The sequence below is a fragment of the Anguilla anguilla genome, chromosome 4, assembly GCF_013347855.1.
Source record: "Anguilla anguilla isolate fAngAng1 chromosome 4, fAngAng1.pri, whole genome shotgun sequence".
NCBI lineage: Eukaryota > Metazoa > Chordata > Actinopteri > Anguilliformes > Anguillidae > Anguilla > Anguilla anguilla.
In genome coordinates, this window is record NC_049204.1 from 8,070,678 (window position 1) to 8,085,677 (window position 15,000).

Here is a 15,000-nt window from a genome sequence, read left to right on the forward strand (position 1 = left end):
GGAAAAGTCTTCCTTATGCAGAGCTGTACCTGCAGCCTTTTCCAAACTGTTTTCACACCATTAAATATTACATGTTCTGGTCTGTCTGTCTACCTTTCTCCTCATCTGCCTGTCTGTCTGTGTTTGCCGGTCTGCTTGTCTGTGTCTGCCTGTCTGTCACTCTGTCTGTGTCTGTCTGTCAGCCTGTCTGTCTGTCTGTGTCTGCCTGTCTGTCTGCTTGTCTGTGTCTGTCTGTCTGTCTGTCTGTCTGCCTGTTTGTCTGTCTGTCTGTCTGTTGTATGTGTGCCTGCCTGCCCATCTGTCTGGCTGGCTGTGTGTCTGTCGGTTTGCCTGTCTGCTTGTCTGTGTCTGCCTGTCTGTCTGCCTGTCTGTGTGCCTGTCTGCCTGCCTGCCTGTCTGTGCGTCTGTCTGTCTGCGCGCTCACTCACTTGGGGTGCTTGTTGAACATGACCGGCAGGAACTCGTCGACGGGCAGCATCCTGCCGAAGGGGCGGGCCTGCAGCAGCTTCCTGGCCCCCTGCAGCGACAGCGCGTAGCCCAGCGTCCAATAGGAGTAGTCCGCCTCCACCAGGTTGTTCACGCCCTCCACCGAGCGCTCTGGCTGGTGCACCTGCATGCGCTTCCGCCCCACGTATCTGGGAGACGGGTGGAGGGGGGGGCGGAGGAGAAGGGGAGCGTTTGCTTATGCGCCTGCGACAGCCTGCATCCACAACTCTGACCATACCTGTGTTAGACCTGGGCCAAATATTCATTTCAAGTATGTAAACTCAGGGATCTCACACTCCAGTCCTGGAGGGCCACAGCATTGCAGTTTTTTTTTTTCCAGTTTCAGTTCAGAAGCCAGTTCACTCAGGACCACTGGCGTCAAAGCCAGAATCTTTACTTTCGATCATAAGAGGCAGTATAGTTTGACAGTATGACTCTGTTCCGGAAGCCCTCCCACACATCCACGCAGGCCTGGATGGATAAGGCAGGGAGGGCAGCAGCAAAACCTCACACAATGATAGACCAGATCCAGCAGCAACGAGAACAGTCTTATCAACCCTTTGAAGACCATCTTTTTTGGAATGTTTTTTTTTCCTTCAAAATTCTAAATGTTCTAGAACTCCGTTACTTTTTAAATTACCAGCCGTGATTGTGACATCAGCATTAGAATTTTAAAGAACGTTTAAAAGCTTAGACACATGAGGGATGGAGCTGGGGTGGAGGAGGGGGGGTTTTAGACTGGCAGCGAGCAGGAAGCATGCACGCAGGAGGACGCAGAGGAACGAGTAGAGGGAGGCCGTTTAAATAGACCGCCCTGTTATGTGAATGGACTGCGACGGGAGGACATCACCACCCAGCCGAGCCACCAGCTGATTCAGCCGGAGCCGGAGCTGAGCTCGGCTCCCATGGCCTGGCCGAACTGACGCGATGCTTCATTTCAGGCATTGTAAACAGAGTGTGTGGTCTCTTTTAGGCAATAAATTACTTCAATCGAGCACTTAAAATGACGGACTTACACTAAAGTCACTTCCTAAACACACCAAAAACCAAGTTATGCTGAGGCCCAGAAGGACTGGAGACGGAGATCTCAGCTTTAACCGTACGGATGCCGGGGAAAAATCTCCTGCAGATTACTGACAACTTTAAAGGAAGCCGTTTGTTCTTGCCAACATTCAGAACACAATCCCTCTTTCATACGGGATTGTACACTCCGCTTAGCAGCATGTTTCGTTCAAAATGGCCTCATCTGCAGGAGGGCTTTCAGATTGTCCCGGCATCTGAACAGTTCTCGTATTTCAAAGGAGGTTTTCGACCCAGGTCTCACAAACACACATTCAGTTCTATTCAATTCTATTTAATTTGCATGCTGCTTTACAGGAAACACGTACTATTCGACAAGCCACACCGTGCCACTGGGAAAACATGGATAATCTCCAAAGATTCCGAAGAAAAGTCTGTGGAGACTCAGTGGCAACCAGCCCTGTTCCTGGAGATCTGCCATCCTGTGGGTTTTCACTTCAACCCTAATTTGGCACACCTAACTCTGCTAATTGGAAGCGCAAGAAGATCTCTAGCAGTCGAATGAGGTGTGGCTTTGTTAGGGTTGGAGTGAAAACCTATAGGACAGTAGATCTCTAGCTGTTGAATGAGGTGTGGCTTTGTTAGGGTTGGAGTGAAAACCTACAGGACAGTAGATCTCCAGGAACAGGGTTGGTTACCACTAGCATGGCTGAAAGCACTTGGAGAGGAGAGAGAGAGAGCGATAGAGAGGGGGGAGAGAGAGGAGAGAGAAACAGAGAGGAGAGAGGGAAAGAGGAGGGAAGGGAGATAGGGGAGAATGAGAGGAGGGAAGAGAGAGAGAGGGAGAGGGACAGCTATAGCAGCCTGCTAACGGTAATGACGGTTTGTGCCAGTAGGGGGCAGCCTCACATGAGATCCCAGTCCAGGTTGGCCAGCTGGGCGTTCTCCACGATGGTCATCAGCCGCTTCTTGAACCTGGGCTCGAAGCGCACGTCGTCCTCCAGAACCAGAACCTTCTCCAGCCCCCGCTCCACAACCTGGGGTCGGTCGCACAAACGTCCGTCAGAACCCGCACTTTTCTACAGACAGAACCACTGCTGCGGACACTAAACTCACAATTCAGGTGTTCAGGTGTACCTGTGTCCAGGTGTAGTGGTGGCTGAGCGTTCAGGTGTACCTGTGTCCAGGTGTAGTGGTGGCTGAGCGTTCAGGCGTACCTGTGTCCAGATGTAGTGGTGGCTAAGTGTTGAGGATTACCTGTGTCCAGGTGTAGTGGTGGCTGAGTGTTCAGGCGTACCTGTGTCCAGGTGTAGTGGTGGCTGAGTGTTCAGGCGTACCTGTGTCCAGGTGTAGTGGTGGCTGAGTGTTCAGGCGTACCTGTGTCCAGGTGTAGTGGTGGCTGAGTGTTCAGGCGTACCTGTGTCCAGGTGTAACTGTACTGAAGGAGTGTTCAGGTGTACCTGTGTCCAGGTGTAGTGGTGGCTGAGTGTTCAGGCGTACCTGTGTCCAGGTGTAGTGGTGGCTGAGTGTTCAGGCGTACCTGTGTACAGGTGTAGTGGTGGCTGAGTGTTCAGGCATACCGGTGTCCAGGTGTAGTAGTGGCTGAGTGTTCAGGCGTACCTGTGTCCAGGTGTAGTGGTGGCTGAGTGTTCAGGCGTACCTGTGTCCAGGTGTAGTGGTGGCTGAGTGTTCAGGCGCACCTGTGTCCAGGTGTAGTGGTGGCTGAGTGTTCAGGCGTACCTGTGTCCAGGTGTAGTGGTGGCTGAGTGTTCAGGCGTACCTGTGTCCAGGTGTAGTGGTGGCTGAGTGTTCAGGCGTACCTGTGTCCAGGTGTAGTGGTGGCTGAGTGTTCAGGCGTACCTGTGTCCAGGTGTAGTGGTGGCTGAGTGTTCAGGCGTACCTGTGTCCAGGTGTAGTGGTGGCTGAGTGTTCAGGCGTACCTGTGTCCAGGTGTAGTGGTGGCTGAGTGTTCAGGCGTACCTGTGTCCAGGTGTAGTGGTGGCTGAGTGTTCAGGCGTACCTGTGTCCAGGTGTAGTGGTGGCTCAGGAAGCAGCCGATCTCCCCGCGGGTCAGAACTCGGCCGGAATACGGGTCTTTGTATCCCGGCAACATCTCTATACCCAGCGCCTGCAGCTGAGACGTGTTCAGAGCTCTGAGAGAGGGAGGGAGAGAGAGAGAGAGAGAGAGAGGGAGGGAGGGAGAGAGAGGGAGAGCGAGGGAGGGAGGGAGAGAGAGAGCGAGCGAGCGAGGGAGGGAGGGAGGGAGGGAGCGAGGAAGAGAGAGAGGAAGAGAGAGGGAGGAAAACGCCAATAAAGAAAGTGAGAATGGAGACTGCTAATGTTGGACACCGTGTGGTGTCTTTAGCCTGCCTGATGCTCTCAAAAAGAAGACAACACTACTTAAAATGGACCCTAACTTTCTGTGTAAATACACTTGAGCGCACACACACACACACACACACACACACACACACACACATGCACGCAGACACGCAGACACACAGACACACAGACACACACACATATTCAAAAAGGGCTGGTGGGGGTACACGTTTTTGCTTTAGCCTAGTGGTACGACACCTGATTCAACTAATTAACTAATCAGGGTCTTCAATCAAGATCTTGATAAATAGAATCAGGTGTGTTAGCACTGGGCTTAGAACAGAAACCTACACCCACACTGGCCCTTTTCAAATAAGATTGGACACCTTCAGGCTAAATCTTTTTTTGTCTTTTATTGGGTACAGAAGTTTTCCAAGTAAAAACATTTATTTTAAAAGTCAAAAACCACGGAGAAAACTACAAGTGCGTGAAAAACACAACAACCTAAACGTTTATTCGCCTTTATTGGTTACAAACTGTTCTTCAATAAAAACATTCTTTTAAAAGCCAGAAGCTGTGAAAAAACAGAAGCGTATAAAATACACCCAATTACCATGGAAACCAGCAATAACCAGTGCTGTTCCTGGAGATCCTGCAGGTTTTCATTCACACCTAACTAGCAGCGCAACGAGATGTCTAGCTGTTGAATGAGGTGGCTTTGTTAGGGCTGGAGTGTAAATCTACAGGATGGTAGACCTCCAGGAACAAAATTAATTACCACTGACGTAAACCTTCTGTTTTAGGGCCCGGTTTGGAACAGGAAGCTGTACCCACGCCGGCCCTTTTCGGATAAGACTGGACACCCCTGCTGATCGTCAAGCATGCTGACGGTGCACCGCGAGCGCTCCCGCGAGCAGTGCATGCTGGGTAGAGGCGCCTGTCTGTGCCGTACTTGCCGTCCACCGCATCCGTCAGCGTGGCCTGGATACCCAGCATGCCCAGCGTGCTCAGCATCCTGCTCCTGCGGTCCAGACGCCGCTTCAGATTAATCAGGAAGATCTGAGGGAGAGAGTGAGGGAGGGGGAGGGAGAGAGGGAGAGAGAGAGGGAGAGAGAGAGAGAGGGAGGGGAGAGGGGGGAGAGAGGAAAGAGAGGAGAGGGAGGGAGAGAGGGAGGGAGGGAGGGAGAGAGAGAGAGGGAGGGGAGAGGGGGGAGAGAGGAAAGAGAGGAGAGGGAGGGGAGAGGGAGATGGGGAGAGGGGAGGAGAGGGAGAGAGGGAGGGAGAGCAGAAGGGAGAGGAGAGAGTGGAGAGAGGCAGAGAGAGAAAAAGGTTCAGAAGAAGAGGAGAAAGTTGCAAAAGAGAAAGAAAGAAAGAACAAAAGAGGTCACATGGAGGTGAGGACAGAAAGAGAGAGAATGCCAGGGATGATAGAGAGATGGGGAGAAATGAAGAAAATAGGACAGAAGTGGAGAGGAGGAAGAGGGAAGAGAAGAAGAGCAAAGTGATGAAAAAGAAGAGAGAGAGAAGAGGAGGGGGAAGAGCAAAGAAAGGATGGGGAGAGAGAAAGAAGTTAAAAGAACAAGACAAGGGAGAATAGAATGGAGGGATAGATGAAGAAGGAGAGAAGGAGGGAGAGGAGGACGAATGTCACATCCAAGCCAGAAACATCACCCATGGCCATTTAGTGATAATTACAGGGATAAAATGGAGGGCATGCAGGCTCACCTCATCAAAGCCCATTTTGTCCTGGGGTTTGGGTGGGGTGTACAGGTACTGCGAGGGCTCTATGCTGTGGTCAACTGGAGAGGGTCGAGGGTCGTGATTATCTCAGCATGAATGCAGTGGGGAACACTCAGGGTACAAGTATCATTTAAAAATGCATTTAACCAGAAGAATCTCACTGGGAATACTAATGCATCGATACTGTATCAGATGATACAATCGCAATAGGAACATTGGATTGGATGCTGAGCATTACACGGGGTCTGTGCTGTGCATTACACAGGTGCTACGCAGGGTCTGTGCTGTGTATTACACAGTTATGCAGGGACTGTGCTGTATGTTATGCAGGGTCTGTGCTGTATGTTATGCAAGGTCTGTGCTGAGCATTACACAGTTAGGCAGGGTCTGTGCTGTGCATTACGCAGGGGGTGTGCTAAACATTACACAGGGTCTGTGCTGTGCATTACGCAGGTTCTGTGCTGTGTGTTACACAGGTTCTGTGCTGTGCGTTACGCAGGCTGTGCTGTGTGTTACGCAGGCTCTGTGCTGTGTGTTACGCAGGCTCTGTGCTGTGTGTTACGCAGGGTCTGTTCAGTGCATTATGTAGGCTCTGTGCTGTATGTTACACAGGGTCTGTTCAGTGTGTTACGCAGGCTCTGTGCTGTGCATTACGCAGGGTCTGTTCAGTGCGTTACGCAGGCTGTGCTGTGTGTTACACAGGCTCTGTGCTGTGTGTTACACAGGTTCTGTGCTGTGCATTACGCAGGGTCTGTTCAGTGCGTTACGCAGGCTGTGCTGTGCGTTACGCAGGGTCTGGGACGCTCACTCAGGGCCTCGGCGATGGTGTGGGAGAAGCTCTCCTCCTCATCCTCCAGGTTCTGCTGCGGCTTCAGCGGAACCGGCAGGAACCCATAATGCTCTCTGTTACAGATGTACATCTGCACATCTGGAAATGCATAATGAACGCTCCGTCAAGACGGGAATACACACACACACCCCACACCCCACACAAGCACGCAGAACACACACACACACATGCACAGACACACACACACACACACGCACACACATGCACACACACCCCACAACCCACACAAGCGCGCAGAACACACGCACACACATGCACACACACCCCACACAAGCACGCAAGCACGCAGAACACGCGCACACACATGCACACACACCCCACATGCATAGACACATGTGAACACGTAAATGCACACATTTGCTGCACATGTGTGCAGAGAAACACACACACGTACGCACATACACACACGCACGCAAGCATGTGTGCGTGCATGTGCATATACACACATACGTGTACATACACATATACACATGCACACACACACAAAAAACACGCTAACTGCACTAAGCTTGTGCTCTATATCCTAATAAATAATGTTACTGTGTGTCTGCACATGAGAGCGTGTGTGGTTTTGCGTGTGCACACACGCGTGCGTGTGTCTGGTTGTCTTTCTTCCCTGCAGTCTGTAGGTCTGCCCTGTAAATTCCCCTCCATGCTGCAGTCATTAAACACATCAAAAACATTTCACAGGCTCTCAACTGGACATGTGGTGCCTATTACACCAACCACCACCCGACTGGTCCATTACCCATCTCATTTGAGCCACTCCTATATAAGGAGGATCCAAGAAATACAGTTTTCAAGCCTTCCCATTGGTCAGAGACAAAGGCCCTCCCATTTATCAGAGACACGAGCCTTCCCATTGGTCAGATACAAGATCCTTCCCAGTGGTCTGAGACAAACCCATTCCCATTGGTCAGAGACAAGAGCCTTCCCATTGGTAAGATACAAGAGCCTCCCCATTGGTCAGATACAAGATCCTTCCCACTGGTCAGAGACAAGTGCCTTCCCATTGGTCAGATACAGAGGCGTGTGCCTGGCATGTTCTTCTCTCCCCCTGCAGTTTCATTGTACCCCCACAGAACAATGTTCCGCTAGTGCCCCTGGGGGGGGGGGTTTGATTGACGCACGCGTCGCCGTAGCGACCGTTCGCCTTTCTCCTCACCCGCCTGCCGCGCGGAGAAGGCGAAGGCCATGATGTCATCGAAGGCCCAGCTGTAGTCGGGGTGGGGCGGGTGGAAGGCCAGGTCCTGGGTGGCCGTGCGGCGCAGGTCCAGCAGGAAGGTGGAGTGCACCATGGGAACCGCGAAACAGCCCAGCCGCTTCCACTCCCGGATGGGCTGGTAGTCCGGCGTGCGCTTGTAATACCCCTGAGGGGGAGAGGGGGAGAGGGGGATTGTGGGAGGAAGAAGGCAAGAATGTGCTAATGTTCTGTTAAGACTTCACACATTGCAGTTAGATGTATGGTGACCGTTTGGGTTCAAAATGGCTGCCGTCCGTCACCCAGGTCAGAGGTTGGTGAGAGTCTCTTTCTCTCCTCAGTTTTAAAATTGTACAGGCTCATAAAAGAGAGAGAGACAGAGGGACAATGGGAGAGTGAGAGAGAGTGACAGAGGGACAGAGAGAGAGAGAATGAGAGAGATGGGTGAAGCATTAGGACAGCAGGATGGCGGAGGGGGCCTACCTGCGGGGTGATGCCGCACCAGAAGTTGGAGTAGAGCGACCGGGACTCCAGCATAGGAGCCACCAGGCTCCTGTTCTCCGCCATCATCAGCGTCAGAACCCGCGGGTTGGTCAGGAGGTTATCACTGTCTGAAAACTGGGGGGGGCGGGGGGAGAAATCACAAGGTCTCTCTAATATTTGGGAGCATCGATGTCAAAACCCCTGATCCCCCCCCTCCCCAACTAACATACACCAGTCTGTAAAGTTTATACAGTATAGAAATGTATCACCACAATTACAGTGCAATTTTAATATGTAATTCCAGTCTTCTGGAATCTCAGCGCTGTCTAATCCCACAGTTCTGGATCTCCAACCCTGTGTAATTCCAGAGTTCCAGAATCTCCGCCCTGTGTAATCCCACAGTTCTAGAACCTCCGCCCCCTGTGTAATCCCACAGTTCTAGAACCTCCGCCCCCTGTGTAATCCCACAGTTCTAGAACCTCCGCCCCCCGTGTAATCCCACAATTCTAGAACCTCCGCCCCCTGTGTAATCCCACAGTTCTAGAATCTCAGGCCCTGTGTAATCCCACAGTTCTAGAACCTCCGCCCCCTGTGTAATCCCACAGTTCTAGAACCTCCGCTCCCTGTGTAATCCCACAGTTCTAGAACCTCCGCTCCCCTGTGTAATCCCACAGTTCTAGGATCTCGGCCGGGTGCCAGTGACCTCACCAGTACGTAATCGGCCCAGCGCTCCCGGGCGGCCCGCAGCGCGGCCTGCCGCAGCTTCATCACGTGGCTGAAGCGCGAGCTGGACCAGTGCTTCGGTCCCCACTCGTCCGTGTAGGAGCTGCGGAGGAGGAGAGAAGCGACGGTCAATCTGCCTCTCATTGCTTTTAACAAATTATTTAACATTTTAAACTACTTTAAAACAAGCAACACTGTAAAGCAAATTAGAAGGATGCAGGGCAGGGGTAACAAAAAGCCAACTGATAGAAACACAGTAAAAATCAGGAGAGGACCAGGAAGACATGGCCCTAACGTGGATGACGGACAGCATTACGTGATGAAGGAAAGCAAGAAGTGGAAGAAGAGAAAAGAGGAGGGGAAAGGCAACTGTATTTTGAAATCAAATATTCCCCATGATGCACCTCTTCCACAATGCTAAAAGTTCATAATCCATGCATGTGGGGAGAAGGGTAGTGCTTCTACGAATTCAATTCCAATTACATTCATGTAATTCCAATCCATTATGAATTCCCCACTTCATGAGATTTGCATGGAGATTGTCCCAGGGATTGGAAGTGATCCCAGGGCGTGTGAGGTGCATTGTGGGTAATGAGGAGAAGCAGAGGAGGTGCGGGGGCGAGGACTCACTGCGGCACCTCCAGGGGCCTCCACTCCACGTAGTGATACAGGCCCTGCACCCGCTTCAGCCACTCGCGCAGCATGGACGTGCTGTTGTCCAGGCTGTGGTCCGTCGCAGCCCTGCAACGCAACACCGCGCATTAATGCATGCATGCGTCACACTGTATCAGCTTAACACATCTGGGAATGCAACAACGCATTAACTCGTGCATGCACCACACTGCATTGGCTTAACACACCTGGGAATGCAACACTGCTTTAATGCATGCATGCACCACACTGCATTGGCTTAACGTACCTGGGAATACAACACTGTGCTTTAATGCATGCATGCATCACACTGCATTGGCTTACCGTACCTGGGAATGCATCACTGTGCTTTAATGCATGCATGCATCACACTGCATTTGCTTAACACACCTGGGAATGCAACACTGTGCTTTAATGCATGCATGCATCACACTGCATTGGCTTAACATACCTGGGAATGCAACAGCATATTAACGCACGCATGTGCCGCACTGCATCCGCTTAACACACCCGGAAATGCAACACCGCACATTAATGCATGCATGCACCATACTGTATCAGCTTAACGCAACTGGGAATGCAACACCGCACACTAATGCATGCATGAACCACACTGCATTGGCTTAACACCTAGTTAACATCAACACAGTATAAGAGTTAGGGAGCTTTACATCTAGCTTAAAGGCTACTGGTTTGATTCCTATGTGTGGTACTGCCATTGCAATATTGAGCAAGATACTTGACTGTTAAACAAGGCAACCTGAATTTCTTTGGTAGACATCCAGCTGTAGAAATGCCAACCAATGCAAGCGTTTCAAATTCCTTAGGAAGAGCACATCTGCTTTTCATAATGCAAATATATAGTGCACAGTAATCCATCACATTGGTTTCACTATTCCATGTGTAAAGGGAGACTACAACACCATCCATCATAAACTAAATAAAAACCATCTCTGTTTCTGTATGATGAAGAATTAGACAAAACCCACGATTAGCAAAATATCAAGAAAATATTATCAGGTGCAGCATTAAATGCATATTCCCCATAAACATTTCATTATTTTCATCCTGTATTAAAACAATAAGCATTCTCATATTTACAAGGTTTTAAATAAAATATTTTGCAATCAAATATATTGAACTGATATTTTGCTGAAATATTTTATTTCACAATTTTCAATACTCAGTAAATGTTGTATTTTTGTAAATATTGAGTATTATAAACATGAAATGCTCATTGGTTTAGTGTTTATAAATGTTTCAATACTTAAATGTGCCAGGCATTAAAATAAATGTTTCAGAAATTTTTTAATATACGTTTAACAAATATTCATGTATTTAGCAAATGTTCTACAGTATTTAAAGTCTTTCAAGGGTAGTTAATTATCTGACACATACGCACACAACATCCAGCTAAAACTGTCTACACAGCAAGACTACAAGACTGCAGAACTCGGTCCACAGAAAATCATGAAAAATAAAACAGAAATCACACGTCAGCCTGACACTAACACCTCTCCTACAACCTCAAAGATACAACAGGTAACAGAATACGCTCAAAATAGACACGCGCGGCCAGCTGTGAGTTGCCATGGCACAGGACACACAGAGCCTGGCCTCAGACACACAGTGCGCTCAGTGACTAAACTCCGGCTAAACGCTCAGGCAAGCTCCAAAGCGGAAAAGTTTTTTTTTTTTTTTTAAATCACCGCGCGTAAAAAGAGCAACAAACAAACAGTCGGGAGCAGCCGAAGCGGACCCGTCCTGGGCAGACACTGCGCTACCTGTTACGGCTCCTGCCGTCGGCACAACGTGTTCTCTCCGCGAAAAACACTGCGCGTGCTGGAGCCGCCGTCATGGCCTCGCACGGATACGGGAAGCACCGCAAAAAAGCGATAACGGTAATTTGGCTAATTAATGTAGTTACATTTGCGGCTCACGGTAGGCATACACTGTCGCCAAGAGTGACGCCAGTGATTTTGGGTCCCATGAAAAGCTCTCACATTGGGCCCCCACAACACAGAATGAAGTTAAACATGATCCTTCCACCCCCCCCATCCACCCTTCCCTGGCTTTGGGCCCCTACAATTACTACCACCTTTCTCGCCATTTACGACGGTTGGATGTAGCAACACAAATTTGCAGGGTTACGCACACAAGCGCTCCACAGTATGTATTACTTTATCGGCCATCTGCTTCGTGTTTTTCGGTGTCTGAACCAGTAGTTGAACAAAGACAGGTAAAGTATGCAGGAAAGACAACGGGAAACGAGGGTCTGCTGACAGGCCTACTGCGAGTCGGAGAGTCAGTAATTCACCACCCAGCTGCGCTGAGGCTCAACTGCAGTCACACGTAGCCACACATGCTCAATCTGCTTTTCCAGTGAGGCCTGCACACACTGCAGTGCAGAGGTCTCTGCATGCCTGTATCCCTGCACTTCTACTGAAAAAACCCAGATCAGACACAGAGTAGCATAATTTCCAAACAATACATACATGCATACACACATACACATACACACATACATGTACATACATACATACACACATACATACATGTACAGACGTGTAATATATATACACGTCTGTATACACATATATACTGTACATACACATGCGCATACATACATACAAACATGTACATACATATACATATATACAAGTACAGACATACATACATACCAACATACACATGTACATGTATACTGTACATACATACATACATGCATTCATATGTACACACATACACACATACATACACATACACACACATACACATATACACACATATATACAGACTAACTCACACTCATACTGCAAGTACACTGACTACACTGGCACACACATTACACACGGATTAACTGAGCCGACCTTACAAGCTGTCAGTGCCCATTCATGCTGCCTGTTCATTCTGGGACCAAATTCCTGGCTCACCTGGACACCACCCCCGTCAAAGACGGCACTGTGTTCTGTGGGGGAAAGTTCAAAACAGCCCCGCTCAGACGGGACAGGGAGAGGGACTCGGACAGAGGCGGCGTCTGTTTGTGTTCACGTCTGTTTGCGAGCATCCTCCTGGACTCCTGTTTACAGCAAGTCAGTCTAAAATTAAAACTGAGTACTCGTAAATTTCCAGTCCGGCAACGCTAATCCAGGGTGACTCACGCTGCCTTTTATTTTTTACATACAGATGATTTTAATTGCTGGATATTTTCTGTGGCAATTCAGGTCAAGTCCCTTGCTCAAACGTACAACAGCCGTCCCCTCGCTGGAACTCAAACCCGCAACCCCTGATGTACAAGCCCAGTTTTGCCTAATCAAACGACTAAAACAACCCTTGCAAGAAAAATCCTATTTTTAAAAAAAACATCTGCCAAACACAACCCATTAGATGACATTAATTCAGCAGATGCTGTCACCCAGAATGAAGTACAATGGCAGAGAACACAAGTGTGGATTAATATGGCGGCCAGACTAATAGCCACTGTTATGTAACCGAGCATTATTAACTCGCCCAAAACAGAGCGACGGAATTCAGGATCCGTGATAAAAAGCAGCGGTGCCCAGCCCCCCATTCCACTTCGCACAATCCCCAGAACTGAGGCACTGAGCCCCGGAAAAGAGTTCTGGGCCTCACAGCACTAATCCCCCGTAGTGCAGTCCCCCAATTCTGGGCCTCACAGCACTAATCCCCCGTAGTGCAGTCCCCCCAATTCTGGGACCCAAAAGCACTAATCCCCCGTAGTGCAGTCCCCCCAATTCTGGGACCCAAAAGCACTAATCCCCCGTAGTGCAGTCCCCCAATTCTGGGACCCAAAAGCACTAATCCCCCGTAGTGCAGTCCCCAGTTCTGGGACCCAAAAGCACTAATCCCCCGTAGTGCAGCCCCCCAATTCTGGGCCTCACAGCACTAATCCCCCGTAGTGCAGCCCCCCAATTCTGGGCCTCACAGCACTAATCCCCCGTAGTGCAGCCCCCCAATTCTGGGACCCAAAAGCACTAATCCCCGTAGCGCAGTCCCCCCCTGTTCTGGGACCCAAAAGCACTAATCCCCTCAACCCCCAAGCAGCCGCAGAACATTAACGCTCCATAGCAGGGCAACAAATTACATCTCGGCAAAAGATTACATCGCGTGGCCGAGTAGGACGAAATGCAAATGGCGGAATAATAATACCCAGGTGTTAAAAAGCGCTACACTTTGTGAAGTGGAAGATATGAAGCAAAGGAAAAGTATTTTTTTTGGCAAAGTACAGGTTCGCAGGCAAGAGTGCGGTTAGCTGCTACAGCCAGCAAGTGATGCAAGCATTACATAAATTCAGAACCCAGTAATAGATTTCATTTCTTCTTTCATTTATTCATTTTTTCTGTTTCATTGTTGCATTAATATTCCATTGTTAAATGAATGTATTATCCTTGCTCGATAGACAGGTAATGCACATAGTTCGTCACAACAAATTTTTGCAACACTAATACCTGAGAATAAAAGTGGTGGACAGCGTGGTGTAGGGAGCTTCTAACTAATTCTTATTCTGAAATGTGTTGCTGTGTATTTTGGCAAGATTTACACATGTATATAGAGTGAGAGAACCTGTAGTGCATGCATACACTTATTGTAATTTCTGTTATGTTTTCTCTGACACTTTATCCAATACATTTTATGCATTGTTGTATTAGTAGACAATTTTAATTCATAAAAATGTATTTATTTTTAATCCAGACTGTATATATTTTTATTATAATCTGTCACCGGTTCCTTCAGTTCTTTTAACCTATGCTTTGGCCAAGCCAATAAAGCAATTTGAACTGACAAAGTGACAGAGAGAGAGAGAGAGAGAGAGAGAGAAACACACTGAGAGACAAACAGACAGAGAGCCGTTGTGTAATATGCTTTAGTGTAATACCACGAGCAGCTTGTTTTTCAGCACCCAGTACTCTCTGCCCAATGCTGTTGTCACCACTTCCCCACCCCCCCCCCCACCCACCCCACCCACCCCACCCCCAAACCCACACCGTAGCCCCCCCCTCCCCATCCCACTCCAGACTGGAATATTACTCACTTCACGCTATTCCGAATGCCCTCAACAATACAGCACCAGCACCAGACACTGTTATAACACACCCAGGGCCGCACACAGACCAGAGCAATCGAGCAGACGCATTGTAATACGGAATTATACGCCTCAGACAAACACAGCCGCATGCCGACCGGCTACTACACACTGATATTCAATCTGAGTGGCCCAGGGGTTTACACAGTGTGTGCAGTTAAGCCTGTGTTTTACTAACCAGTGCTGTCTGTGTGTGTGAGTGTGAGTGTGTGTTTGTGTGTGTGTGTGTGCATGTGTGTGTGCGTGTTTGTGTGTGTGCGTGCGCATGTGTGCGTGTGTGCGTGCGCGTGTTTGTGTGTGTGTGTTTGTGTGCGTGTGAGAGAGAGAGAGAATGTATGTTTGCATGTAAAAAAAAAAGACAGCATGTCGTTCATAACCTGTGCTTTTCCTTTATCACTGGGTAGAAACACCTGACACACA

The 15,000-nt window shown here is 49.2% G+C and overlaps 1 protein-coding gene across 3 annotated transcripts in view; it reads right to left on the reverse strand.

The window, feature by feature from the left end:
• Positions 1-15,000, reverse strand: part of colgalt2 (collagen beta(1-O)galactosyltransferase 2) — a 28,477-nt gene that overhangs the window by 2,184 nt on the left and 11,293 nt on the right. For all 3 annotated transcript variants that reach the window (XM_035415013.1, XM_035415012.1, XM_035415014.1), the window contains exons 2-11: positions 9,456-9,566; positions 8,811-8,928; positions 8,103-8,237; positions 7,584-7,788; positions 6,377-6,496; positions 5,554-5,627; positions 4,781-4,887; positions 3,527-3,659; positions 2,416-2,543; positions 429-635 (exon numbers count right to left, since the gene is read on the reverse strand). In XM_035415013.1, coding sequence (XP_035270904.1) covers positions 429-635; positions 2,416-2,543; positions 3,527-3,659; positions 4,781-4,887; positions 5,554-5,627; positions 6,377-6,496; positions 7,584-7,788; positions 8,103-8,237; positions 8,811-8,928; positions 9,456-9,529 — 1,301 coding nt within the window. In that variant the 5' untranslated portion in view covers positions 9,530-9,566. The remainder of the gene's footprint in view (positions 1-428; positions 636-2,415; positions 2,544-3,526; positions 3,660-4,780; positions 4,888-5,553; positions 5,628-6,376; positions 6,497-7,583; positions 7,789-8,102; positions 8,238-8,810; positions 8,929-9,455; positions 9,567-15,000) is intronic.